The 27,336-nt window shown below is 50.9% G+C and overlaps 1 protein-coding gene across 1 annotated transcript in view; it reads right to left on the bottom strand.

Moving 5' to 3' along the window:
• Positions 1 to 27,336, bottom strand: part of ANGPTL5 (angiopoietin like 5) — a 96,664-nt gene that overhangs the window by 26,003 nt on the left and 43,325 nt on the right. The window contains exons 5-6 of the mRNA XM_075337475.1: positions 25,757 to 25,857; positions 2,230 to 2,350 (exon numbers count right to left, since the gene is read on the bottom strand). Of these exons, the coding sequence (XP_075193590.1) occupies positions 2,230 to 2,350; positions 25,757 to 25,857 (222 nt within the window). The remainder of the gene's footprint in view (positions 1 to 2,229; positions 2,351 to 25,756; positions 25,858 to 27,336) is intronic.

Here is a 27,336-nt window from a genome sequence, read left to right as displayed (position 1 = left end):
TCCAAGATGTGAGAAGGATGGAGTATCTATCTGCCTTGTCAAATAATACAGTAGATCATTTTGAGAGTGTTTGGTCACTTTGGGACACTTATTGGGCCAATAAAGAATAATAGTGAGGTATGGTCTTGATGGAAGCCTGATATATTCACCCTCCCCACTCCACCCCCCCTTCCTTAAACTTCCCTGTTTAGTCTTGTATTGTTTGTCTTGTCACATCCCCTGTTTTTATTGTATCAGTGGATAATAAGATATGTATACTGATTTTTGGTTTACAGTTATTGCTCACATGCTTGTGAGACATACCTATGCATCCATGTACTTTTTCCATGTCTGTTAAAAAATTTAATAAAACATTCAGTTATAAAAAAAAAAAATTTTGACACTATATTCCTGAACCCAATCTACACCTCCTGTCAAAAAAAATGCATCACCACTGCATCATACCACATGCGGTTTTGATGTGTTTTTTTTGCCAGCAGGTGTAGATTGGGTGCATGAATGTGGTGTAAAAACTGAATCACCAAATTTGCAACTCTTGGCCCAAAAAGGCAAAAAAAAAAAGTTTTTCACACGATTTTGGTACAATTTTCGGCCAGTAGGTGTAAATTTGGTGCTGAAATGTCTGCACCAGATTTCAGCACTAAATTTGCAACTCTTGGAAGAAAACTCAGGGTTATTTTTGTGCCAAGAAAAGAAATGCAAATTTCATGAAGACATTTTTACACCATATTCAATCACCCAATCTATACATCCTGGCAAAAAAAAAGCATCAAAACCCCATGAAGTATGATGTGGTAGTGATGCAATTTTTTGCCAGAAGGTGTAGAATGGGTGCAGGAATATGGTGTAAAAATTTCCACCCCAAATCTGCATCTCTAGGAAAAAAAAACGTGGTTTTCTGCCAGGAGATGCAGGTGAGTTCACTGAGTTTAATGAGGTCACCTGAGGTCCTCTGGAGTCAAGTTACTTGCGGTCATAGGTGGAGGACTCCAGCTGTGACTGCAACTAACCTGAGTTAGTTGCACACGGCTCATTCATTCTCTGCATGGAGCTCACAGTCATGTTGCATGATCGCATGCAGTGCCTTCAGATGTAGCACAGCTGGAATCATCGTGGGACCTCGTGAGGATTACATCAGACCAGCAGGGGTGTTTTGGGAGTTAATAAAGTGGTGAAAGAGGGTGTTTTTTTGTATTTTTTTCCAAATAAAGGATTTTTTCGGTGTTTGTATTTATTTACCTTTTCTTACTGCCTAGTAATGGGGGGTCTCATACACCATCCCAATTACTAATCCAGGGTTTAGTGACAGCTGTGGGCTGCCATTAACCTCTTATATTAGCACCACATCAGGACAATCGGGAAGAGCCGCGTTAAGCGCCGGGCTTGTCGCATCTAATGGATGCGACAATCCGTGGTGGCTGCAGGCTGCTATTTTTAGACTGGGTGGTGGCCCAATAATCATAGGCTTCCCCAGTCTGCGAATACCATCCCCCAGATGTCGGGCTTTATCTCGGCTGGGCATCAAAATTGGGGGGGACTGCATGCTGTTTTTTTAAATTATTTATTTAAATAATTTTAAAAAAAAGCTGCATGCAGTTCATTCTCTTTTCATACACAGCCAAGATAAGCGCATGGCTGAGGCCTGCAGCCTGTAGCTGTTTGCTTTATTTGTGCTGGTATCAATACAGAGGGGACTCTATACCAATTGTTTTATTTAGTTGTTTATTTTTATACACAGCGCCTGTGATTGGAAACGTCAGACACGCTGCCACGCAGGTGGGGGTGTGTCTGACTGCAACCAATCACAGGCGTCGGTGGGTGTGAAAAGTAGTGCATGTGCAATGAATGCTAATGCGCGACACCAGAAGGGAATGTGCAGGTCGGGAAGCAGTTACAGCCGCATCTGATCCTCGATAAGTACAGCACGCTTGCTCCCATCTCCCTATCCTTCTACCAACATTTTTAGTCGCTGGATTCTGGTCCCCATAGATGTATATGGGGAACAGAAACCAGCCTGGAACCGTATTTTAAAAACCGGATCATCGGGATCCTCCGGTTATCTGCGAGTCTGCTCATCACTAATTATAATGTAAAATTAGTACCACTTATAAAACGCAGATGAGTTCAAATGTCAAATTCAGCTTTAGCTAATTCAACTTTGCTAAATGTGCTCCTATAAGAGAATGGTAGAAACAGTGCGTGCAGTATGGATCAAAGATACACAGTTACCTGACAGTTCTCCGAACCCATCCATGTAGTCCGGCCAAGTTCTCTGGAAATCAATGGTTCCATCAATTCTTTTTTGAAGAACAGTCCACCCTCCGCCTCTATAATCCATGTCACAGAAAGCCTAGAGCGACATAATGATGAATGAGATGTATTATCTATATCTTCCCTGCCATGCACTGGTTTATTAGTTATCTTAGCTTTTGGGCCATAAGTCACCGTGATTCTTGAAAGACTCTACCTTTACACGAGGTTGTGCTGGATCTTTATGATAAGTCATCAATATTGGATCTGACATCTGGTTTCCCCCCCCTGCCAATCATCTCCTGATGCTGCCAGATGAATATACAGTGTATAGAACCACAGCAGCTCCCTGGTGGCCGTTCTCGGGTACTGCAGCTCATCTGCTATTGGCCGAAATTGGAGCAGAGCTACAGTAACTGAATTTTTTATTTTTTAACCCTTTAATTTTCAATGGGGCAAAAGGGGGATGATTTGACCTTTTTTTTTTTATTATTTTTTTTTAATTTTTCAAAACTGTTTTTAAACTTTTTTTTTATTTTACTAGTCCCCCTAAGGGGGCTATAAGGATGAGCAGTCTGGTCGCTCATTCATTTCTCCCAATCAGAGCAGCATCGCTGAGATCGGGAGAAATGCTCATCTCCTGTAACCTGCAGTACTCGGCTGCTGGTTACAGGACCTGAGTCATGTGAGCTACAGGAGTCATCACATGACCCTGTGCCACCATGACAACCATCGCATCCTCGTGATGACGGCATGTGACTTCCGGTGGTGGCCTGTGAGTATGCGATTACCGCGATTGCCGTTAAAATGGCGCTGTCACATCTTGACAGCACCATTTAAGGGGTTAACAGGTACTGGTGGGTAAAATTCCACTCGTACCTGCGAGGCACACATGTCAGCTGTACAATTCAGCTGACATATGTGTGGATCCCTACCTGCAGCAGCAGGTGTGGATTAACACTATGACCACAGGTCATTAAGGGATTATATCTTTGGATCCTGTGATATATCGGCAGCCAGTGTAATCACTGGCACAGAGCAGAAGCATCTGAGTAGTGGTTAGCCAGGTAGGTGACCCTGGCTGCTACATTAAGGATGGACTGTAAAGAAGAGAGTCTAGTTAGGGGGAGCCCAATTCATAGAGAGTTACAGTAGTCAAGGCAGGAGTGGATCAGGGCCACGGTGAGGGTTTCTGTAGTTTCCATTGTGAGAAATGTTGTTCCTGAAGTGCAAACGACAGGAGCGGGCAAGAGATAGTATATAGGAAGTGAAGGAGAGATCGGTGTCAAGTATAACACGCAGACAGCGAGCCTGCTGCCTGGGAGTTATCATGGTGCCGCACATAGAGAGGGAGATGTCTGGTTTAAGAAGGTTAGAAGATGGAGGGAGAAGAAGAAGTTCAGTTTTTGAAAGGTTAAGTTTCAGATAGAGAGCAGACATGATGTTGCAAACTGCAGCCAGACAGTCACTGATGTTCTGTAGTACAGCCGGGGTGAGGTCACAGGATGAAGTATATAGTTGTGTGTAATCAGCATAAAGGTACTGGAAGCCAAATCTACTGATGGTCTTTCCAATTGGGGCAGTGTAGATGGAGAGAAGAAGAGGGCCAAGGACTGAACCTTGAGGGACCCCAACAGTGAGAAGAAGAGGAGAAGATGTGGAGCCAGCAAATGATACACTGAACAAGCGGCCAGACAGGTAGGAAGAAAACCAGGAGAGTACAGTGTCCTTAGGCCAATTGAATGGAGCATAGAGAGAAGGAGATGGTGGTCAACAGTATCGAAGGCTGCAGAGAGGTCAAGAAGAATAAGCAGAGAGTAGTCACCATTATGTTTTACTGTCAGAAGGTCAGGGGTAAGGGGCGGAAGCCAGACTGTAAAATATCTAGAAGAGAGTGAGAGGAGAGTTATCAGGGGATGCGGGAATAGACTAGGCACTCCAAGAGTTTGGAGATAAAGGGGAGGTTGGAGATTGGTCTGTAGTTGTTTGTGCAGGATGGGTTTTTTTTAATAATGGAGTAATGAAAGAGTGTTTGAGGGAGGAGGAGGGGAAGATACCAGAAGAGAAAGAGAGATTGAAGATTTTAGTTAGGTGAGTAGTGATGATTGGAGAGAGAGACTGGAGTAGGTGTGAGGCGAAGAGATCAGTAGTGCAAGTGGTAAGACGAGAAGAAGAGAGGAGCCTGGAGACTTCTTCCTCTGTGACTGGGTCAAAAGTGGAAAGTGAGCTGGATGGGATGTGGGGAGGGATGGGAATCACGATGCTTGGTGACTGGGAGCTGATCTCTTGGCGGATGTTTTCTATTTTCTCCATAAAATACGAGGCAAGGTCATCAGCATGAAGGTCTGTGATAGAGGTCTGTTCTTTCGGACTGAGGAGGGAGTGAAAGGTGTCGAAGAGCTTTTTTGGATTGTTGTATAGTGAGGAGATCAGGGTGGTGAAGTAGGTCTGTTTGGCGAGGTGAAGGGAAGAGTTGTAGGTTCTTAACATGAACTTGTAGTGGATGAAGTTTTCTGGTGTGCGGGTTTTACTCCAGAGACGTTCAGCACTCCTAGAGCATCGCTGGAGAAAACGAGTTATGATGTGAGCCAGGGCTGTTTTACTCTGTGATTGGAGGTTCTGAGGGTGAGGAGCACTACTTGGTCTAGGGTTCTTCTGAGTGTGCGATTGTAGTGATTTACAGCCAAATCAGGACAGGAAAGTGAGGAGATAGGGGACAGTGATGAGTGTAGAGAGTCTTTAAGTATCTGAGAGTCAATAGCCTGAAGATTTCTGAAGGTGTGATAGGTGGGAGTGTGCTAGGGTGGACGAGGGTTTGTGAACCTGAAAGAGAGGATGTTGTGGCAAGAGAGGAGATGGGGTGAGTTGTCAAAGTGAGAAATTGAGCAGAGGCGGACAAAGACCAGGTCAAGGATGTTACCGTCTTCATGTGTCTCCGAGGATGAGAGCTGTGAGAGGTCAAAGGAGGTGGTTAGAGATAGAAGCTGGGATGCAGATGGGGAGGTCGGGCTGTTCATGGGGATGTTAAAGTCTCAGGATAAGGGTTGGTAATTCTGAGGACATAAAGTGCGGCAGCCAAGTTGAGAAGTGGTCAAGGAACTGGGTGGGTGACAGTTGCATCTAAACAGAAAACCCTCTATGTTTCTATGCAACCATCGCCCCTTACAAAAATCCACAAATCTGCAGTTTTTCAACCCAAGAGGATGTGTGTTGATATCACAAATAGATATAGTGCACTACAATACAAAAGTACTGCAGAGTATTAAAAATGTGAACAAATGACCAGACAAAAGATTTAAAAATGATTTTAATAAAGTGTATGTTTTTTTTTTATAAACCTAAATTTTTTATAAATGAAAAAGACATTGGTATGACTGTGTCTGTATGGACTCAGGCTGCAATATTTTCACATTTGACTCTGTTGTCTCATGCAAGACTTTATAACCACCAAGCTTATTGCCTCCCTGTAAGTAAAATTGTTGAACGGTCATCTGTGTATACCTGCTTTACTTCTGCCATCCTTGTTCAAATAAACACTATCATCAAGGTTGCTCTATCCGATAATATTCCACATGTCAACTATAGGCTCAACCGAGCTCTACCATGTACATGTACCATGTTTAATAGACTGCTGACTATTATCAGATTTATATGTTGGTATTGACGGCTGCCATCTAGCGGCAAGTCAACTTTAGATTAGAGCTTAAACATATAGGGTTAAGGTAGAGAAGGGAGGAGTGGCAATTGGCGGGAAACAAGACAGGAGGGAAGGCTCGAGAGGGGATCAGTAGAGAATAGGGTTCAAGTGAGAGAAGACGTGGCCGCGGTGCTAGGGCCAGTCAGGGAACCTTGATGTAATCTCGATAGGTCCAGACAAGAACCAAAAAATACTTATGAACCACTCCACCACTTACTGCAATTCCTGGTATAGGGAAGGAGATGCACGGATCAGAGTCCAGCTGGTCACCAGAAGAAGCAATCCAAAAAAAATCCAAGAAAAATTCAGTTCCAAAGGAAAAAAATTTCCAAGCCTTTATTTCATATTTTAAAATTCCATGGTTCTCCATTAAAAGGGAAACAGATGATGCGTTTCAGATCCAACAGATCCTTACTCAAACAGAGAGGTCCGGAGCCTATGGCTCACCCTGTCGGGCTTAGAGAGTTGTCCAGCTAGAGAGCCGTCGAGGCACAGAATTGGACAAAGGTGAATGGAGGAAGGGGGAAAAGAAACACAGACTCCGGAGCTTGAAGACGAGGTCCAAGATAGCGAAGAGACAGGTCAAAGAGCAATACCCGATACCGAGAGAAAGAAAGTCATGTATGTCATAACTGTGTGAAGAACAAAAGTGAACAATCTTGGTTGGCCAAGTAAACTCCAGTGTTGCGTGTGTTACTAACTGTCTATGACAACGACAATCAGTGGGGTGATAGACACCGGCCCGGAGAAACCAGTGTCATGCACCCCACCCAAAGTCATATCTGCTCATGTGTGGCGCCTGTGAGGCTTCAGTCGCCAGAGGGTATTGCATCTCGCTTAAGGTGCAGTACTCATCCCGGGTTTGGAAGAGGTCAGTGCCGATTCCACTTCAAAACACAACACACAGCAGTAGCCCTCTCCACTGGGGACTGGGCAAGGGTATGGTCTTAAGGTCGCCACCAAACACTGGAGCTTCCACACACTAGTGACAGGGACCCAAGGTAGGAGAGTTGCAGCCAGGGGAAGAGAGCAGTGACACATACAGTTAGGAAAGAGAAGGTCTGTAGCCAGCAGACGGGGAGGTCATACCTGGATGAGGTCCGGGACGACTAATCGACAAGAGAGGAGAATCACCAGTGAAGTCTTTGGAACAAAGGAGTCTATACAGTCGCCAAGGGGTGAGCTTGATAGCTCCCTCAGGACCGGTGCAGTCAGGGTGCAGAGCCCTAGAGTGATCTACACTTCACGTTATGCCATCAGAAACCGCCGGGCAGGGGGATTGCAGGTTTCTTTGCCCCCTCAAGTTCCCGGGGCACAGCAGCAGAGAGAGCCAGGAGTTGTGATCATGGTCCAGCTCAGCACGGACTCATGCTGCCTACTATATGGGAAGAGAACTAACAAACCGAAACAGGAGTTCCTGGAGGACTATAGGTCCCTGGGATTCATCTTACATCACACAGCAAAGAAAGGGCTCACATTTCACAACACCAGTTTTGGTCTCGGAACTATCCGGGATCAGCTGGAGCCCATCATAGTGAAAACCGACACTCCAAGGGTGAATACAGGTGCAGTGAGTAAAAAGAACTTTGAACCGCAGCCCCTGTGTCTTCTCTGTCATTGCCGATGCCGTTGTCCCGCACTCAGGCGCCATCGGCTACTATCACCACCATCATCGTCCTCTCTGGGGCCTAGCTCTACCTGTGGAGAGCTGAAACACCCGAGCTGCGTTACCATCCACCCCGGAAGAGAGCGACATCCCGCAGCGGTGGCTTCCATCTTAGCCGCATACCACAGATGGCGTCACAAGACAACTACTCCCACCATCTCCCCTTCCTTCACATCTCCCTTTCGAGATGGTTACTGCTCTACAAGAGTTGCTGAAGAATATGCAAATACCCGCACGCATACCTATCAAGAAGAGAGGGGACAGATCGAGCAGAGACGATCGAGACCCGCTGGAGAGTACCAGTGTTGGAACTGTGGAAATCAGAACCATTTATTCCGACACTGTCCGGAGAGGAAGACGTCTCAAGAAAGACCGCCGTTAAACTAGTGCCTCCCTCCATGGATGGGCACATGGCGGGGAGACCAACTGAGCTTAGAGAAAACCAACGCCCTGAAGATATAGCAGCCAGCACGCCGACGATCATGGCCGAATTTGAAGGGAAAGAAGTAAGATGCTTGATGGATACTGGGTCCCAAGTGACCACCATGCCAGAACAGTTCTTCTACCAACATTTTGGACAAACTGTATCCATTGACAAAGGGGCACATATCAAACTGAGGGCTGCAAACAATCTTCCCATTCCGGTTGTAGGAGTCGTGTGTATGAACATACGTGCATGTGGCCAGAACTTAGGCAAAAAAGGGATTGTGTTAACGGAGGGCCGGTACGACAGAGAGGTGCCGGCTATCGTGGGTATGAACGTCCTGAAAGAATTAGACCAGTTGCTCTTCAACAAGGGGGGCTGTGATTACTGGAAAATGACAGTTGCTAATAGGCCCGCCCAAAAGGTCTTCCAACACCTTATCCGTGCCCGAGGACTGTGGAGGAATGGTGGGAGCCGCTACCCGGTGGGGAGGGTTCGAGTCCCAAGACAGACAACAATTACTCTACCTCCAAATCGTGAGACAGTCCTCACCTTGCCAGTCGGAGCCCACCGTACACTCGAGGGGATGGAGGTGTTGGTGGAGCCTTACCGTGGTGAAGAGAACGGAGATGAACCGTTGGTGGCTCGCACTTTAGCAACAGTAAGAAATGGAAGAGTCCCTTTCCGTTGCGTGAACACCGGTGAACAGGCCTACACCTTGACCTCGGGAGTTGTTCTGGTCCATGTCTACCTGGCGCCTGAAGAGGTGGCGACCGCAGAATCGATTGAATTGCAGCCCATGGCAGGGGAAGCCTGGACTTGGGCTGTTTCTATGGAAAGAAAAGAGAAACCCACTGATCAGTGGAACAGTCGCGTCATCTTAGGGCAGATGGGAGTGGACCTGAGCCCCTTCGCTTCGGAGCAAGCCCAAGCCATAGAAGACTTTATTTGGGAGAATCAAGCCACGTTCTCCCGTCACGCAGAAGATTTTGGCTGTACTGACAAGATTCAGCATGAAATACCCACGGGAGATGCCCCACCGATCAGGGAAAGGTACAGACAAATACCCCCAAAGTACTACCAAGAGGTGAAAGAGCTCTGGGCGCAGATGCTGAAGAGCGGGGTGGTAAGAGAAAGTCAGAGTCCATGGGCTGCCCCAATCGTGCTGGTCAAGAAAAAGGATGGGTCTACCCGCTTCTGTGTTGACTACCGCAAGCTTAATGGATGCACGGTTCGTGATTTCTACCCTCTGCCCCGGATAGAGGAGTCCCTGTCGGCGCTGGGAAAGGCACGTTACTTCTCCTCCCTTGATCTGGCCAGCGGATATTGGCAGGTCCCTGTGGCAGAGAAAGACAAGGCCAAGACCGCATTTATTGTACCCATGGGACTCTTCGAGTTCAATCGCATGCCGTTTGGACTAAATAATGCCCCAGGAACTTTTCAGCGCCTCATGGAAAGTTGCCTTGGAGACATGAACTTCGAGGCCACGTTGATTTACCTGGATGACATAGTAGTGTATTCTGCAACCTTCGAAAAACATCTAGAAAACCTGGGTCAAGTGTTTCAGCGGTTACGGGCCCATGGGCTTAAACTGAAACCAAAAAAATGCCGGATCTTTCAGGAAGAGATTGAATATCTCGGACACAAGGTGTCGGAAGCCGGCGTACAGCCCTCCGATGGGAAAGTGAGAGCAGTGCTACAATGGCCCACACCCAGCACAGTGCGGGAGGTTCGAGCTTTCCTGGGGCTAGCCGGATATTACCGTCGCTTTATCAAAGATTTCGCGAAGGAGGCAGAACCTTTGCACGAATTGCTCCGAGGGACTGCGAAAGGACCAAAAGCACAGAAAATTTGCTGGGGACCAAGACAAGCAGAAGCCTTACACCGATTGAAAGAGGCCTTGGTTAGCGCCCCTGTGCTTGCCTATGCAGACTATAACCTCCCTTTTCGGTTGTATACAGACGCAAGCCTCTACGGCCTGGGTGCAGTACTGGCCCAGGTACAGAATGGTACTGAACGGGTGATTGCATATGGAAGTCGGACGTTACGGGAAGCCGAGCGCAACCCCGAGAATTACAGTTCCTTTCGGCTGGAGTTACTGGCACTAGTATGGGCAATAACCGAAAGGTTCTCGGAATATCTCACGGGAGCCCAAATTGAAGTCTATACGGATAATAATCCCCTGGCTCACATCTCCACCGCCAAACTGGGAGCAATGGAACATAGGTGGCTGGCACGACTCTCCAGATACAATTATCATGTGCAGTACCGCTCCAAGTATGAAAATCAGAATGCGGATGCCCTTTCTCGTGTTACCACCGAAGCCCCAGTGGGGGAGAGAGATGAACAGTTGGAGGAAGACGAAATTCCGGACTTCAGTAAATTCACCGCTCAATTGGTAGAGGCTCGTATGCTGGAAATTACGTCGGGCACGACATCACGCCTGCTTGGCCAAACCAGAGAGGAATGGGTGAAAATCCAGTCATCTGACCCAGAACTGCTTCAAGTGAAAGAGTGGGTGATCCAGCAGCGCAAGCCTAGAAAGGAAATACGGGCCACGCTGTCGCACGTGGCCCTCCAGATTCTCAGCCAGTGAGATAAGCTGTCGGTGCAAGAAGGGATGCTGTATCGGAAGGTGCACCTAGCTACAGAGTTGGAAGTGCGGTGGCAAGTAGTGATACCCCAGAAGATGGCAGTACCATTGGCCCGAGAGGCGCATGAGAAGGGAGCCCATTTTGGACCGGACAAGACTTACCAGTGGTTGCAAAGAATAGTATACTGTCCTCAGATGCTTCGGGCAGTAGAGAAGGCCTGTAAACTGTGCCGTTCCTGTGAGTTAAGTAAAGCTCCCCCACAGCGAGCACCAGTACAGACTATTGCAACCAAAGAGCCATTGGAAGTACTCATGATCGATTATCTGAAGATTGGTCACTCCCACCGGGGCTATCAGTTCTGCCTTGTGATGACAGATCACTTCTCCAAATTTGCGGTGGTGACGCCCACCAGAGATCAGATGGCTGAATCAGCTGCTCGAGCCATCAGTGATGACTTTATCCGGGTGTACGGCTGCCCCAAAAGAATACATTCCGACCAAGGGGCTTGCTTTCAGGGCGGTGTCATGAGAGAGCTGCAAAGGATTTACGGAATGCAGAAGTCAAGGACTACGCCTTATCATCCACAGGGCAACGGAGCCTGCGAGAGATTTAACCGGACCCTCCTACAAATGCTACGCACGTTAGAGGATGATCGTAAGAATCACTGGCCCGGCTATCTCGCAGAACTCGTGTGGGCGTACAATAATCGTGTCCACTCCACCACTGGGTACACCCCGTACGTGCTACTGTTTGGAAGAGCCGGAAGAGGCATAGAAGAGCTCAACCTGGCTCCCCCCGAGATCAGTGAAGGTCAGAGTGTGGGTTCCTGGGTTGACTGTCACCGTCGACGGCTGGAGACTATCCATCGAATTGTCACCAAGCGACTGCAAGAAAAGACACATCCACAGCGGAAACCTGTGTGTGAAACCCCGTTCTTGCCAGGGGACCGAGTACTAGTTGCAGAGAAGCACCCGAGAAACAAGTTGAGCGAGCGCTGGAAAACAGAGCCGTACATTGTGATCAGAAGAATCTCGCCCCACGGATCAGTATACGAAGTGAGAGGTGAGCGAAGAGGCGACACCCTCATCCTGCATCGTAATATGCTGAGGCCCTGCTATTCAGAAGACAGGACCAGACAAAGTACCTCGGAGACGGTGCCCGTGCCCGTTCCTGTTACCCTCGAAGAGGGCTCTGACGATGAAGAATGGTGGCGGGCCCCGGCCAACCCAGCAGACTGGGAGAGATCCACGCCCCCATCCGTTCAAGACACAGGTGCCACCCCTGCAGAGCAGGAGTCACCAATCGCCAGAGATGGGGACGAGAATACTGTACTCCCTGATACGGCGCCGACGTCTGGTGACTTAGCCGTAGTACCACGCCGGACTGAGCGGGCTAATGCTGGTATTCCCCCTGATCGGTACTTGGCAGATGAATTTGTGTGTTCTGTCACTGGATCCTGTTTTAAGACATTGGCTCCCAAGCAACAGGTTGTGAAGCAGGGCAGGAGTTGCCACCGTGTGCCCCTGTGCAGAGCGCCTCAGCAGAGTATCGACTGAGACGGCTGAGGTTAAAGAGGTGGGGAAAGTAAGACTTGTTAACATTTACATATATAGGTTAGAAGACTGTGGACTTTTCCTTGTTATGCTGCCATCTGCTGTCAAAACAAAGAACAGCGGGCACAAACCCCCTGCTGCTTGATTTACTTGGTACAGTCTGAACAGGATGTGAAGAGGAGCTAGTTTTGTTTGGTAGCTGTTTATGCTGAGGTGTGTGTGTTCGGACGTGCTAAAGAAGGCAAGGCCGCATTCTGCCCTACTGAACAAGGTCCAAGTACCTGAGTGTTGCGTGACATCTCCCCAAGACACAGATCCAAGAAAGGCTGGATGTGGAGCGAGGTGCCAGACAGCACGGGCAAATTACAGAGACAGGACAAAGACTGAACTTTAGAGATGTCTGCGGCGGAATACGGGCCCCAACGGTGACGAGGTACCCCACGCTGAAACCTGCAGTTAAGTGTGCACACTACTTTTAGTTAGGGACAGATAGGAAAAGACTCTGCACTGTGTTATACGAGTAAGATAACAAGGACCCTGCGTTTTTTTTGTTTAATAAGGATTTTTGTGTTTTGCTTTTGGGAGTACAATCTGAGGCTTCCTATCCTTGACAAGCTATTCAAAGTGATTGTATGTATATTACATTATATCTACTGCTGTGCACCTTCCCGCTTTTCTCTCCCTCCGTTCCCGCACTATTCCTCCACCTGTGTTGTGCAATATGTTATTAAATTTGCATTGATTAACCCCCGTGGTTCCGTGCAGTCCTTGCGTATCCCGTTACCTGCAGGTTATTACACCTCCTCATAGTACTTTATGTCCACTTTTTCAACTTTTGACAATTTACAACTTTTTCAAAGTTTGTGTACAATATGCAACTTTTGGGATGTTTTTGCTCAATTTTCCACTGCTTGGAGCTAAGTTTACTGCACAAACTGATGTAAATCTGATCCTGGGTGTATAAATGCATGCACATGTGTATGATGAACAGATCAGAAGAGATCTAGTAACACCAGGAGCTTTGCTGTGACAGACACCTGTTTCTGTTCCCGGACATAAAACACTGATGTAATTTTCTGGCACCACAGCTGGAATTCACAGCGAGAAATACAAGTTTACGAGACTTTGAGAACAGAACGTATGATTTGCTCTTCCAGTATATAATTTATAACTAACAATTTACAGCGCTCCTCCGGGATACAATATTATAATGTTGCAATGGACTTTACTGGTCCTGAAGGGAGAAGTATTTTTTGGAGGTGTTGTGAATGTGATAACAAGTCGTTAACGCTGCAACTATGTCCACAAAGAACTTCGGGGAGCAGCAAAGGATTAACTGGATAACTTATTTAAAGGGAACCTGTCAATAGATTTGGTGACTATAAGCTACGGCAACCACCAGTGGGCTCTTATATACAGCAATCTAGGATGCTGTATATAGGAGCCCAGGCCGCTGTGTAGAACGTAAAAATTACTTTATAATACTCACCTAAACGGTTGGTACAGTACAGACTGGTCAGATGGGTGTCTCCATTCTCCAGTACCAGCGCCTCCTCTTTCGGCCATCTTTGTCCTACTTCTTCTGAAGTCGTGGTGCATGACACGTCCTACGTCATACACACTCGCCGGCATTGAGGTCCTGTACAGGCGCACAACAATACTTTGATCTTCCCTGCTCAGAACGGAGACGCCCATCTGACCAATCTGCTCCGCACCAACCGTTTAGGTGAGAATTATAAAGTGATTTTTATGTTCTACACAGCGGCCTGGGCTCTTATATACAGCATCCTAGAATGCTGTATATAAGAGCCCACTGGTGGTGGCCGCAGCTTATAGGGGCCAAATATGGTGACAGGTTCCCTTTGTTAAGGCTGCTTTACACCTTAAAATTTCTCGCCCCCATCGTTTGTGCGGCACGGGCAATTTCTTGCCCGTGTCGCACAATGTTGTAACCTCCCGTCACACGTACTTACCTTCCAAACGACCTCGCTGTGGGTGGCGAACATCCACTTCCTGAAGGGGGAGGGACGTTCGGCGTCACAGCGACGTCACACAGTGGCCGGACAATAGAAGCGGAGGGGCGTAGATGAGTGGAGCGTAAACATCCCGCCCACCTCCTTCCTTCAGCATTGCCGGCAGGACGCAAGTAAGCTGCAGTTCATCGTTCCCGGGGTGTCACACGGAGCGATGTGTGCTGCCTCGGGTGCGATGAACAACAGGACGTTCGATTTTTAGAAAATGAGCGACGTGTCAGCAATGAACGAAAAGGTGAGTATTTCTGCTCGTTCACAGCTGTCACACGCTACGATATCACTAATGATGCCGGATGTGCGTCACTTACGACGTGACCCCACCGACATCTCGTTAGATATATCGCAGCGTGGAAAGCCCACTTTAATGTCTATGATTGGCCGCAGTGAAGAGCTAATCAGTGTATGATGTCGCGGGCGGGGAGGGCACTGCGCTCACCCACTGCTCGGGTCCGGCTGCTGCTGCTGCTCGCTCGGTCGGTGGCTCGAGCGGTGGGCCAGATCCCGGGGACTCGAGCAGCGCTCCTCGCCCGTGAGTGAAAGGGGGGTGGTTTGGTTTAGGGATATTGTCCGTGACGCCACCCACGGTTTGTGGTGAGGTTGGGACACCACCGCTGCTCTGTACGGGGATCCCGGGAGCGTTGACAGGGAGCAGCTGAGATGTTTTCTACCCTCCGTGGGTAGGGGGGTTTTGGTGGTCCCGGGGCCCGGGGGTGAAGGTCGGAAGGTGGGTTGCGGGGCTTGGCCGGGTGCAGGGTCGCGGGGCAGCGCAGTGCCAGACGGCACGGTGGTACTTACTCAGCCAGTAACACACACAGAGTCTCTGGTAAAACAAACGGCTGGATGGACGAGTCCCACAGACGGCTGCGGCGGTCACTCCCGGTAGGTTGGCGGTAACTGTCTCTCCCTGCACCGGTGTTCTGTTCTCGGCCCTAATGGCTTCCCACTGATAGCCAACATACCGCTGGGGAGCGGGCTAAGGGAGCCCTTCCTTTGCCCGCAGGCTCTGGCCCTGGGAGCTCTAGCTCTGGCGGTAGCTTTATCTCCCTCACGGTTTGGACGGTTGCCTTCAGTCGGGTCTTTTACTGCTGGGAAACCCCGGAGGTTCCTGTTGCTGATGGATTTGACCGATTTTACGGCGACTCCTAGCCTGGTCGGGATCCGTAGGCCCTGCCGGATGGTGCTGACTTCTCTTCGCTCCCCGGTTCGGTACCGGCGGGCCTCACGGTTGTGCGTCAATCGGCCTCTCCTGCAGACGGTCACCACCGTCTGCCAACCTTGCTGTCAGGTGCCCGGGCCACGTACCCGGACACGGCCAGTCAGTTCCTCCACTACTACTTCCTCACTCTCCAACTCCCCAAACTGATCTGTCTTCCTTTTCCCGCCTCCAGGATTGTGAACTCCTCGGTGGGTGGAGCCAACTGCCTGGCTCCGCCCCACCTGGTGTGGACATCAGCCCCTGGAGGAAGGCAACAAGGGTTTGTGTCTGACCTTGATGTTCCTAACCGGGGTGTAGGGTGTGTTGTTGCAGTACCTGTGACGTCCTGGCTTGTCCAGGGCACCACATATGACATTACGGACAAGTTGATTTGAGAGTGCTAAATAACGGATTCCTTGTCTGATAGCCAAACACAAAACTAATTAAATGTAAAGTAAAAGAAGAATGAAAGTTTGGGGAAAAGCAAAGTATCATTAGAAAGAATGGGTGTGCAATCAGAGGCATTCAATTCTCCCCAACCCCAATAATAAATAATGTGCAAATGTACCTTTTAAAAAAATGTATTGCCTTTCTGTGTTGACCGTGCATGGGCTAGCCCACATTTGTAAAAGGGACGCAGTATCGCTATGCCCATTCTGGTAACAGTCACGACAAATGGGTTCCTGGGTGATCGTTTAACAGAGGAGGTGTCATTTTGGGGAGCCCTTCACTGACATGAGCTGAGACACAACATGGATAGATGACTGGCAGCGGTAGGTCTATGACACCAAGGCTGTGAGTGAGCACATGGGTCATCCCCCAGCTTTGGCAGATAACTAAGCCACCAGCCATCGAGAAGCACGCCTGTGGTGAATGATGGAGAGCTTGTGAGAAGTTGTGGTCAGCTGTACAACGGTACATTTTTCAAAACTTTTTGTTACGCTAAAATTGTGACAAAGGGATTCAGGAAGATTGTAAGCACAAAGAAAGGCGTCAGAAAGACCACTGAGAGTAGCCAAAAGACTTGTGAATCTGCTTTAGAGACTACTATGTCTAGGAGCTAAAGTTGGGTCCTTGTGGGATGAAGCATAGCCTAAGACGGGCTTTACATGTTGCGACATCGCTAGCAATTGCTAGCGATGTCCAGCGCGATAGCACCCGCCCCTGTCGTACATGCGATATGTGGTGATTGCTGCCGTAGCGAACATTATCGCTACGGCAGCGTCACACGCACATTCCTGCTCTGCGACGTCGCTGTGACCGCCGAACAATCCCTCCTTCAAGGGGGAGGTGCGTTCGGCGTCACCGCGATGTCACTAATCGGCCGGCCGATAGAAGCGGAGGGGCGGAGATGAGCGGGACATAACATCCCGCCCACCTCCTTCCTTCCGCATTGCCGTCGGGACGCAGGTAAGACGATGTTTGTCGCTCCTGCGGGATTACACACAACGATGTGTGGAGCTGCAGGAATGACAAACAACAACGTACCTGCGGTCGACCCAACATTATGGAATGAACGACGTTACACAGTTCAGCGATATTGTACGCTTCTGTGCTCGTTCATCGTTGCACCTAGGATTTACACGTTGCGATGTCGCTACCGGCGCCGGATGTGCGTCACTAACGACGTGACCCCGACGATATATCGGGAGCGATGTTGCAACGTGTAAAGCCCCCCTAAGACCAGAGATAGAGCATTGTCTTGCCCAATGGCCTAGTAGATGGCTTGTGAAAATTTCCCCAAATTTACCTAAACAGCGTGTTGCCATCAGACTACACTGTTATGTCCTGAACTTTACAGCACTGTGTTATGCTAGTTATGGCTCTAGTCAACAATTGCCAAGGCAAAGGGTCATTGAGTAGCAGTGGTGTATTGTGAAGTGCCACTGTCCGCTGTGCTGTGTCCTTCAAGAAATGATGCACCATAAGCGCTTTCACCCCCATTTTAAGGACTGCAAAGAGCATTTAGCCAGTTGAGAGCAAACACATGCAGATAGGCAGAAAGAGAAGAGATCTACTGACCCACATAGAAAACAATTGCAGCATAGATAGATAGCAAGCTATTAACTTGCAAAGGTGCCCTGTTCCAGAAATTTGGGATCGGCCACAGAGGATCATGCAAAACACTCCAGCCCGTGCATCTGTCTATGTAGCTTGTCCCAGGTGAAGGAGATCAGCCCATATGCCCGAGTTTACCCTATAAGGCCTGTTTCAGACGTCAGTGATTCTGGTACGTTTGTGCTTTTTTTCTACGTACCAGAATCACTGACATACGCACATGTGGCGCCCTGGACCAACCAGGTCGTCACAGGTACTACAACACACACCCCCACCCTGAGACAGGCACATCAGCCAGACACAAAATCCTTGTTGCCTCCCTCCAGGGGCTGATGTCCACACCAGTGGGGTGGAGCCAGGCGGTTGGCCCCACCCACTGAGGAGTACACAGTCCTGGAGGCGGGAAAGGAGTCAGATCAGTTAGGGAAGTGAAAGAGAGAGGAGTGAAGTGAGGAGTAAACTGACCGTGTCCGGGTGTGTGGCCCGGGCACCAAGAGCAAGGTTGGCAGACGGTGGTGGCCGTCTGCAGGAGAGGCAGATCAACGTGGAATCGTAGGACCGGGGATGGGCGGTGGCCCGCCGGTACCGAACCGGGGAGCGAAGTGAAGCCAGCACACACAGGCAGGGCCTGCGGACCCCGACCAGGCTTGGAGTCGCCATTAGAGGTCAAATCCGTCAGTGACCGGAACCTCAGGGGTTTCCTAACAGCCAAGACCCGATTGAAGGCAACCATCCGACCAGCAAAAGGAAATACAGCTACCGCCACAGCTAGAGTTCCAAGGGCCAGAGTCTGCGGGCAAAAGGGCTCGTCCGGCACATAAACACGCTGGGGAGCGGGTTACCGGTGGGAATCCATCGGTACCGAACATCCACAAAAGGTGCAGGGAAAGGCAGCCACCACCAACCGTCCTGGAGAAGTCACAGCAGCCGGCTGCGGGACCCGTCCATCCAGCCGTTTGGCTTACCAGAGACTTTGCGTACATTTGTGGCTGAGTGAGTACTACCGTGCCGTCTGGCACCGCGCTGCACAGTCCAGGCGACCCTGCACCTTGCCAACCCTGACTCCCCGTCACCTCACCGGGCCCCGGGACCACCAACACCTACCCACGGAGGGGGAAACAACATCCCAGCTGCTCCCTGCCATCGCTCCCGGGATCCCCGTCACCAGCAGCGGTGGTGCCCAACTTCACCACAACCCGTGGGTGGCGTCACGGACCAAATCCCCAAACCAAACTACCTCCTTTCACTCACGGGCGAGGAGCGCCGCTCGAGTCCCCGGATCTGGCCCACCGCTCGAGCCACCAAGCAGCCGTCGCAGCAGCGCCGGACCCGAGCGTTAGCGAGCGCAGCGGCGTCCTTCCCCGCCCGCGACAACTTGGCGTCACGAACAGGATCTTACCGTTCTGCCGGCTGGTAGAAGTGCGCCTTGTGCCCCACTGGCGGTGTCCGGCCGAAAAATTTCAGAATCCGCCATCTTGGGCGCGAAGATTTTCCCGCTCGAGCGTCTTCTCGAGCAGTGGAGGCGCGAAAGCCGAAGCCCCGCCCCTGAAGAGGAGGTGCCGAGAAAAGACCAAGGGGGGGCGGATGGCGTCCGGCTGCATGTAAACCGAGGCCATAAAAGCAGGGACGACAGGACTCTGCCGCCATTTGGTTCCTGGAAGATACCGCTGGCAGCATGCACCGTCCGTCCGGTAGTCCCGCAGTCCCCGAGCCCGCGCCCGGCACCGCAGCGTGGGTAGAGATCCGGACCGCCCATCTGAGCAGCCGTCTGCAGGTACAAGTGCAGCTCCTCCTGTAGGAGTGGGAGGCCGACATGGCGGATGTGGTGGCGGCCATACGGAGACGCGGGGTGGAGGAAGACTTGGAGGAGCGGGTAAGTGACCCACGACCCTGTGTCCCTACGGGATCGGTCACTGCGGCTGAGGGTCCTGGTCTGCGCCCGCTCACCCTGCTGCCTCTCCCGTTGCCCGTGTTGGCTGCTGCCACCCCGCCACTAGGCCCGCTACCCCTACAACCGGTAGCGGAACCCTGCCTGTCCGCCCGGGTGGACCAGCCTGCAGAAGTGGTCCGCAGACGACCCGCACCGCTTCCGTGGAAGCTCCCGAGGGCAGCGTCAGCCTGCGAAAACATATCGGCGGCACCGGAAGTGACCGCACCCAGTACCGTTCTGGCTCCGGTGATCCGTTCCGTCTAGGAGGAGGAGGCTCAGCGGGTGAGGACCCCTGTACCCATACCCCACGCCTCGGCTGAGGCTGCGCCGGGTCGTCGCTGTGAGGCAGCACCCCAGGCCATGACACCGCAGGACCTTCCACAGAGGACGCCCGTAGTAGGCACTGTGAAGGAGGCCCTGCGGGGCCCGACCCGCGTGCAGGGGCAGGCAGACGCCCCTTACTGGGACAGGGAGCCGAGCCAGCTGGGCTGGGAAATTGCGGAGAGGGAGAAGCGGAAGGCTGAGCTGATAGCCCGCACGATTCAGGAAAAGGAGAACCTCCGCAGAGCCACCTTTCGGGTATGGGGCCCGATATACGAGGGTCAGGTGCGAAGATTCGACCCCCGCCGGGGGTATGGATTTATTTTCGAGCTGGGCCTGGAAGCCGAGGTATTTGTGGCCCGTCGGGATGTCAATGCCCACCTACCAGAGGGCCACCCGGGCCGTAACTTGCTCCCAGGCGACCTAGTGACATACACGCGGCACTGTGGAGAGAGGGGCTGGTTTGCCCTTGATGCCAAGCTGAGAGGAGGCCAGGAGGCCCAAGAACCGGCCCAGTCCCCTCCTCCAGCCTGTGGTGTGGACTTGAAGTAAGGCAGCGGTCCCTCCGTTGCACCGTTGTCCCCGTTGGGACCACCAGTACCGTAACCTGTTAAGTAAATGAGTAAATGAATGAATCAACCGAGAAAGTAACCTGATTGACACTGTGATTGATCCGGCCGTTGCCGGCAAGTTGTCCCCGCAGGGACCCTTTGTACCGTTGGCATGAGGAACTCTTCATGGACATGCCTGAGAACTTGCAGGGCACCCATGAACTGGTGGGATTGTAAATAGTTGTGTGGGATGGAAACCGTTGCCGCCTCCGGAGAGGCAGATTGGAGGAAGGGCCCGCAGCAGAGGAGGCTGGGGCCCGGCCACCACCAGGACCGGTGGCCATCCTCCGGGGGTCAGGGGTCCCCCATGGACGTGGGGTCCCCTGAAGTGACAGCCGGGTGCGAGACACCGTACCCGTTCCCGCTCGGGCAGCCTGGATCTGGACTGGGGTCAAGGGGTGCGGCCCACTTCTTAGGGGCAGCATCAGGGCTAGGTTGCTTGGGTGGGAGAGCGGAAGCCGTCCGTCCGTTGTTATTAAAAATGTAAATTTATGTGGTTTGTAACGTTTAAGTGACCTGTCTCCCGTAAGGGAAGATTCAAAAATGCATAAACTGTGTTGATGTTTTTATATTTTTGCAGTTAATAGAAAAAAAAATAAAACCGGTGATGGATGGGCAGCCCGCGGACGGTCTGCATTTAACCAAGGGGGAATGTGGCGCCCTGGACTAGCCAGGTCATCACAGGTACAACAACACACACCCCCACCCTGAGACAGGCACATCAGCCAGACACAAAATCCTTGTTGCCTCCCTCCAGGAGCTGATGTCCACACCAGTTGGAGTGGAGCCAGGTGGTTGGCCCCAGCTACTGAGGAGTACACAGTCCTGGAGGCGGGAAAGGAGTCAGATCAGTTAGGGAAGTGAAAGAGAGAGGAGTGAAGTGAGGAGTAAACTGACCATGTCCGGGTGTGTGGCCCGGGCACCAAGAGCAAGGTTGGCAGACAGTGGTGGCCGTCTGCAGGAGAGGCAGATCAACGCGGAACCGTAGGACCGGGGACGGGCGGTGGCCCGCCGGTACCGAACCGGGGAGCGAAGTGAAGCCAGCACACACAGGCAGGGCCTGCGGACCCCGACCAGGCTTGGAGTCGCCATTAGAGGTCAAATCCGTCAGTGACCGGAACCCCAGGGGTTTCCTAACAGCCAAGACCCGATTGAAGGCAACCGTCCGACCAGCAAAAGGAAATACAGCTACCGCCACAGCTAGAGTTCCAAGGGCCAGAGCCTGCGGGCAAAAGGGCTCCTCCGGCACATATACACGCTGGGGAGCGGGTTACCGGTGGGAATCCATCGGGACCGAACATACATAAAAGGTGCAGGGAAAGGCAGCCACCACCAACCGTCCTGGAGAAGTCACAGCAGTCGGCTGCGTGATCCATCCATCCAGCCGTTTGGTTTACCAAAGACTTTGTGTACATTTGTGGCTGAGTGAGTACTACCATGCCGTCCGGCACCGCGCTGCGCAGTCCAAGCGACCCTGCACCTTGCCAACCCTGTCTCCCCGTCACCTCACCGGGCCCTGGGACCACCAACCCCTACCCACGGAGGGGGAAACAACATCCCAGCTGCTCCCTGCCATCGCTCCCGGGATCCCCGTCACCAGCAGCAGTGGTGCCCAACTTCATCACAACCCGTGTGTGGCGTCACGGACCAAATCCCCAAACCAAACTACCCCCTTTCACTCACGGGCGAGGAGCGCTGCTCGAGTCCCCGTATCCGACCCACCGCTCGAGCCACCGAGCAGCCGTCACAGCAGCGCCGGACCCGAGCGTTAGCGAGCGCAGCGGTGTCCTTCCCTGCCCGCGACACACACACATTATAATCAATGGCTCTGCTAACATATCAGTGATTATTCACTGACCGTGTCTCCGTGCGGTGTGCACGCGTGTCCGTGATTGCCGCACGGAGACATGTCCGTTTTTTTCTAGCATCACTGATATCCCACGGACCACGCAGTGGTGTGATCCGTGTGTCATCCGTGAAACATGTGCCAGAAAAAAACGTGCTTATAAAATAAAAAAACATTTTTACTCACCCGGCTCCAGCGACGCTCTCTGCAGCCTGTGCTGCCTGCTGCTTCTGAGCCGGCTCATTAATGTCGTGCATATTCATGAATGCACGACACAGCCGACCCGGAAGCAGCTGCTGCGGGGGTCAGCGCCGGCCGGATGCTGCACTGCGGAAGTGTTTAGCACCAAGGAGAGTGGGAGCGGGCACAAGTGAGTTGATTGCTATGTGCAATAACGGACCACGAAGAACGGAGCCTGGATTGCAATGCACATAGACAACACACGTGTGCCGTAAATAACGGAACACGGAAGGACATGTGCGTGTTTTACACGTCAGTGTTTTTCACTGACATGTGAAACGGGCCTAAGAGACAATGTGGTTTGTCCCACAAAGAGGCTTAGCATCCCTTTGAGTAAAGACTGCATTCACTAAATAGGGGAGAATAAGCAGCCCAAGATGGGCTAGGGATTTGCACACCAGAGGGAGTCTGTAAGCTGATTTCTGACTATAAAGAGAAAGCTTGGGAGACTGGTGCCTGAAGGACGTACAGAAACGTCATATTCATGTGAGTAGACAATCATTTATAAGTTGCCGGATGAGCTGCAACAATGCACTGCTGCTAATAGAAATGACCAAGAGAGTGTACCGCCCCGGGGCTCGGCCGGCTGCCGAGCCGCTCGGGTCCGTGCTCATCGGTGGGTGGCTCGAGCTCCTTCCGGACCCGGGGGTCACGTCGCTCTGAAAGGGAGTTGGCGCTACGTTTAGGGATTTCGGTGGGGAAGGTTCACGTCCGGGGCCATGGAGTTTGAAGGTGTAAGTTCGTGACGCCACCCACAGGTAGTGGTGAATGTGGACACCACTGCTGCCGTTAACTAGGCTCCCGGGGACGGTGTTATGCAGCCTGGTGTTGACCCCTCCGTGGGCAGGGGGTGATGGTCCCGGGGCCCAGTGGTTGTGAGGTGCGGGCAAGATGGTGTGGTGCGGTGCGTGGCCCGAGGGCACTGTTGTACTCACTATAAACAGATACACCGGAGTCTCTGGTAAACCAGAAAGGATGGTGGTCGGTGCCCGCAGCCGGCTGCGCTTTGCCCCTTTCTCAGGTTGGTGGCTCCCGCCTTTCTCCTGCACCTCTTTGTAGAACTTGACTGCCTATGCTTCAGCAACGGTTTTGCTCCCCGGCTTGATGTGTGTCGGGGAACCCGTTTGCCTGCAGGCGCTGGCACGTGGGATCTCTCTGCCTGTGCGGTGGCTTTTTATCCCCCTCGGTGGGCTGTTGCCGTCTTTCGGGTCTTGGGACGGGAAAGGACCTAAGGTCCAGACCTCAATCAGTGAATTTGACGTGGTACCTGGTGCTCCAGTTTCCAGTTGGCTCCCCGGTTCGGTTCCGGCGGGCCACTACCCTGTCCCGGTCCCTTATGGTTCCACCAGCCATCTTCCCGGCTCCTGCAGGTGGCAACCACCATCTGCCTCCTTGCCAGAGGTGACTGGGCTCCAACCCAGACACCTGGTGTTAGACTGTGGCAGATCTGCACTTGAACTCCACTCCACTCCACTGTACTGTCTGAACTAAACTCACTGTTTTTCCTGCCTCAGGGCCTGTGAACCCCTCGGTGGGCGTGGCCAACCACCTGGCTCCACCCCCTGGTGTGTACATCAAACCCTGAGGGAGGTGACAAGGTATTTTAGGTTGGCTGTCACCTTATTAGGGGTTGGTGTTTGTGCAGGGGGTTTACCGGTGACTACCTGGCTAGTCCAGGGCATCACAAGAGGGGTTGCCACAAGCTTATTGTTTACTGTGCTACATTAAGTTTGACACAGAGGCTGTGCCAGTAAAAAGGAAGAGCTGCTGAAGAGGTTACCAGCAGGCTGTGACAAGTGTTACTAAAGAGTAACAAGAATCTGTAAAATCTGTTAAACAGTTTTATATGCAAACTGTCTACCACGGTTCAAGCCAATCTGTTGTGTATGTGTGGCGCCCCTGACCTGGTCAGGCACCACTGACTACTGCACCCATGCTGGGTCAGTACAAAACAGGTAATCCCAAAGGATGACTAGGGTGTGGACACACACAGACACTTGGTAACCAGGACACACAGCTTAGAGGGGACCCCTGGGCAGACAGGAAGGGGGCGTAGCCCTTGCATCCCAGCTAGTGTTGGGTAATGGGTAGTGGGACTGGAGACAGGGAGTGTGCAGTGGCAGCCAGAGGAGTAGGAGTGGAGCAGCCGTGTCTGAGGTGTGGAGTAGATCAGGACATGCTCAGACCCTGCACCTGCAGTGGCTGTTGACAGGGAAGAGCGGCTACCGAGTGGTGCAGCCTGAAATCCACCTAGTGAAGAGGTGGCTGAGTAAGGAGACTACCGGTAGACTGAGCCCGCATGGGGAAACAGATCCCTAGAGCAAGTACCCATTTTCTCGGCCTGCAAAACCTGCTGGTGAGGGTACTGGATGTACTTCACCGAACCACACAGAGTCCGCAGCATCAGCAGCAACGAGGGAGCCCATAAGGAGGATTGAGCCTGGAGCCATCTTAACCTTGGTCCACACTGCCAGCAAACGGGCCAGAAAGGGGAGAACGGCAGTTGCGACTTCCCTGGGTGATTCCCGCAGTACTACCAGTAAGGCGTCACCACAAACAAGAAGGGCTAGGAAGGCGAGTCAGCAGTCACCCCTACATCAGCCGGAGGGATACCTGGTTCCACCTGGTTCATCATAGCATCGCCCGGGTTGTCTCACCCCTGCCATCTGAAAGTGAGTAAAAACCCTGAAAGACATCACTGCTTGTGTGTGAGTTCTTCTGCGACCTGTGGTACTACACACTTACACCGGGCCTTGGGGTCAGCCTCACTTTCGGGAGGCCACAACATCAAACTGCATTTACCATCAGCCCCAGAAGCTCCCTAAACTGCAGTGGCGGTCACCCCCTGACCGCAATTACCGAGAGTGGCGTCACGATTCCTATTGAAGTTAACCTGACCTGCCTGTTGTCAGAAGAATCCCAGCACATGAAGTCCCTGAAGACCTGAGGCGACCTGAAGGTAATGGGGCTCCACATATGCTCTATGACCGCCATGCTTATTGCCATTTAATTGGGTTGAAAAACCGCACACAACCTGTGAACTAGTGTGGAGCTGTTTTTGCAAAAATCCAGACCATTTTTTTTTTGTCAATCCTCAACAACACCTTTAAGTTTTGACTAATAAAATTCCCTGCCTAGATAAATGATCCGGTAACATATACAGATACACATTATACATAGCCAAAAGTTCACAACAGCGGTCAGCTTGAGGGCTGGGATATTTCTTTATGTATGACAGGCTCTGGATTTAATTTCATGATTAATTTATGGGAGACCAGAACTGTTTGCATCCTACACATTACAGCAGAACACGGGGATATCTGTTCTTAGGTAATTACCTCGAATGAGAAGTGACTTCCTTCTGGCTGGATAATGTATATTCCACTTGGAGCTTTTGAATTTGTTCCAAAATTGTCCTTGATATCAGTGCAATCAAATCCTGAAAAGAAAAAAAAAGGAAAGGTCTCTGCTTTACTAGTATAAGTAGTCACCGAGAAAGCACCGACTTTCTGCATATTGTCATTTAAAGAGAATCTGTCAGCGGGTTTTTTATATGTAACCTGAAAACAGTATGCTGCAAGGGTTAATGCATAGAGTTCAGGGATGCCTGTTTTGTCAAGGTCCGATTTGTTGCTTATTTGTTGATGGACCCTTATCATTGCAAGGCAGTACGGCATGTCACCTTCTCTGATTGACAACTCACTGCCAATGTACAATCTCTATAGAGAGCCAGGTGTGGGTGGGGACAGCTCCCTCAGCTCTGCTACATGTCTAAATCTAAAAATTCTGATTGTGTCACAATGGTTGCACCCAGTGATCTAAGTGATACATCGTTGGATTCAGAATCTCTTTGCCTACATTATGATGCTCTCAGATGAGGTAGCAAAAATCTGCTGCAGATTCCCTTTAAGGGAATGTGCTTATAGCACCTTTTATAAACCATTGTACCTGCCCAGTTTTCAAAGACTAAGATGCTTCAGAAGAATGCCTCGTTGGCGTCCTTGCCATCACTTTTGAACAGGTACAGTATATTTTTTTGTAATTTAAACTTTTAAAATGATAATTCTTTAAACCTTTTCCTGATTTACAAAGTGCAGGGCTCTTTGGCCCATATAAAAAGACTATTACTAGTAAAGACTCGAAATAATTGGGGACCCTGTTGGAGATCTTGTATTAGGGCCCACAATCTTCAAGGTAGTAATTAAAGGAAATTACAAAGGCTAGAATATTAAGTTGTTTTTAGTGCATTTTCAGGCGGGTTCAATTGGAATACACCTGAAAAAGACATTGTTTGCGGATATCCTAACATGGCAGAAATGGGACTTGATGGGTAACAGGTGGGTTTCTATGAACTTAATTCGTGAGAGCATCGCTGTGCTCAGGTACGCTCGGTGCTCGGCCCAGTGCGAGCCTTGTGCAGTGTTTGATTGGGCCGCACTGGAGGTAACAACAGCGTGATTGGATGTAATGTGCAACTCCCCAAAAAATATTGAAGAGCCTCGCCCACACGCCCCCGGAAGTGATCTGTTTATGGCTGGCTGCATGTGGGCAGGGACTCAAACTGCCCAATTAGTGACTCCCATTGGGGTTCGGGTCAAGTTCTGGTCCCAAACTGAAATTGATTCAATGTTGACCCAACCGGACCAAACTTTCACGGGTCTGTTTATCTCCAGTAACAGATTATTGTATATTCTATGATCACATCTCATACACGTTTTCATGACTATCCATCTAAGGGTGCATCCACATGGGACAAAAATGCTGTGGATCTTCCATGCAGTTTTGGATGTGGAAAGACCTCATAGGAATACAGTAGCAGACAAGTAGATGAGATCTCAACCAACCTCATCCCCACACGACTGAAATTTTTAGTGCAGAAATTGACCCTTTTGAGCTGAAAGGAAGTACATCTGTCTCC

Source organism: Anomaloglossus baeobatrachus, chromosome 2 (genome assembly GCF_048569485.1).
Source record: "Anomaloglossus baeobatrachus isolate aAnoBae1 chromosome 2, aAnoBae1.hap1, whole genome shotgun sequence".
NCBI lineage: Eukaryota > Metazoa > Chordata > Amphibia > Anura > Aromobatidae > Anomaloglossus > Anomaloglossus baeobatrachus.
Note: the sequence above shows the minus strand (reverse complement) of the source record. Positions and strands in the feature narration are given on the sequence as shown.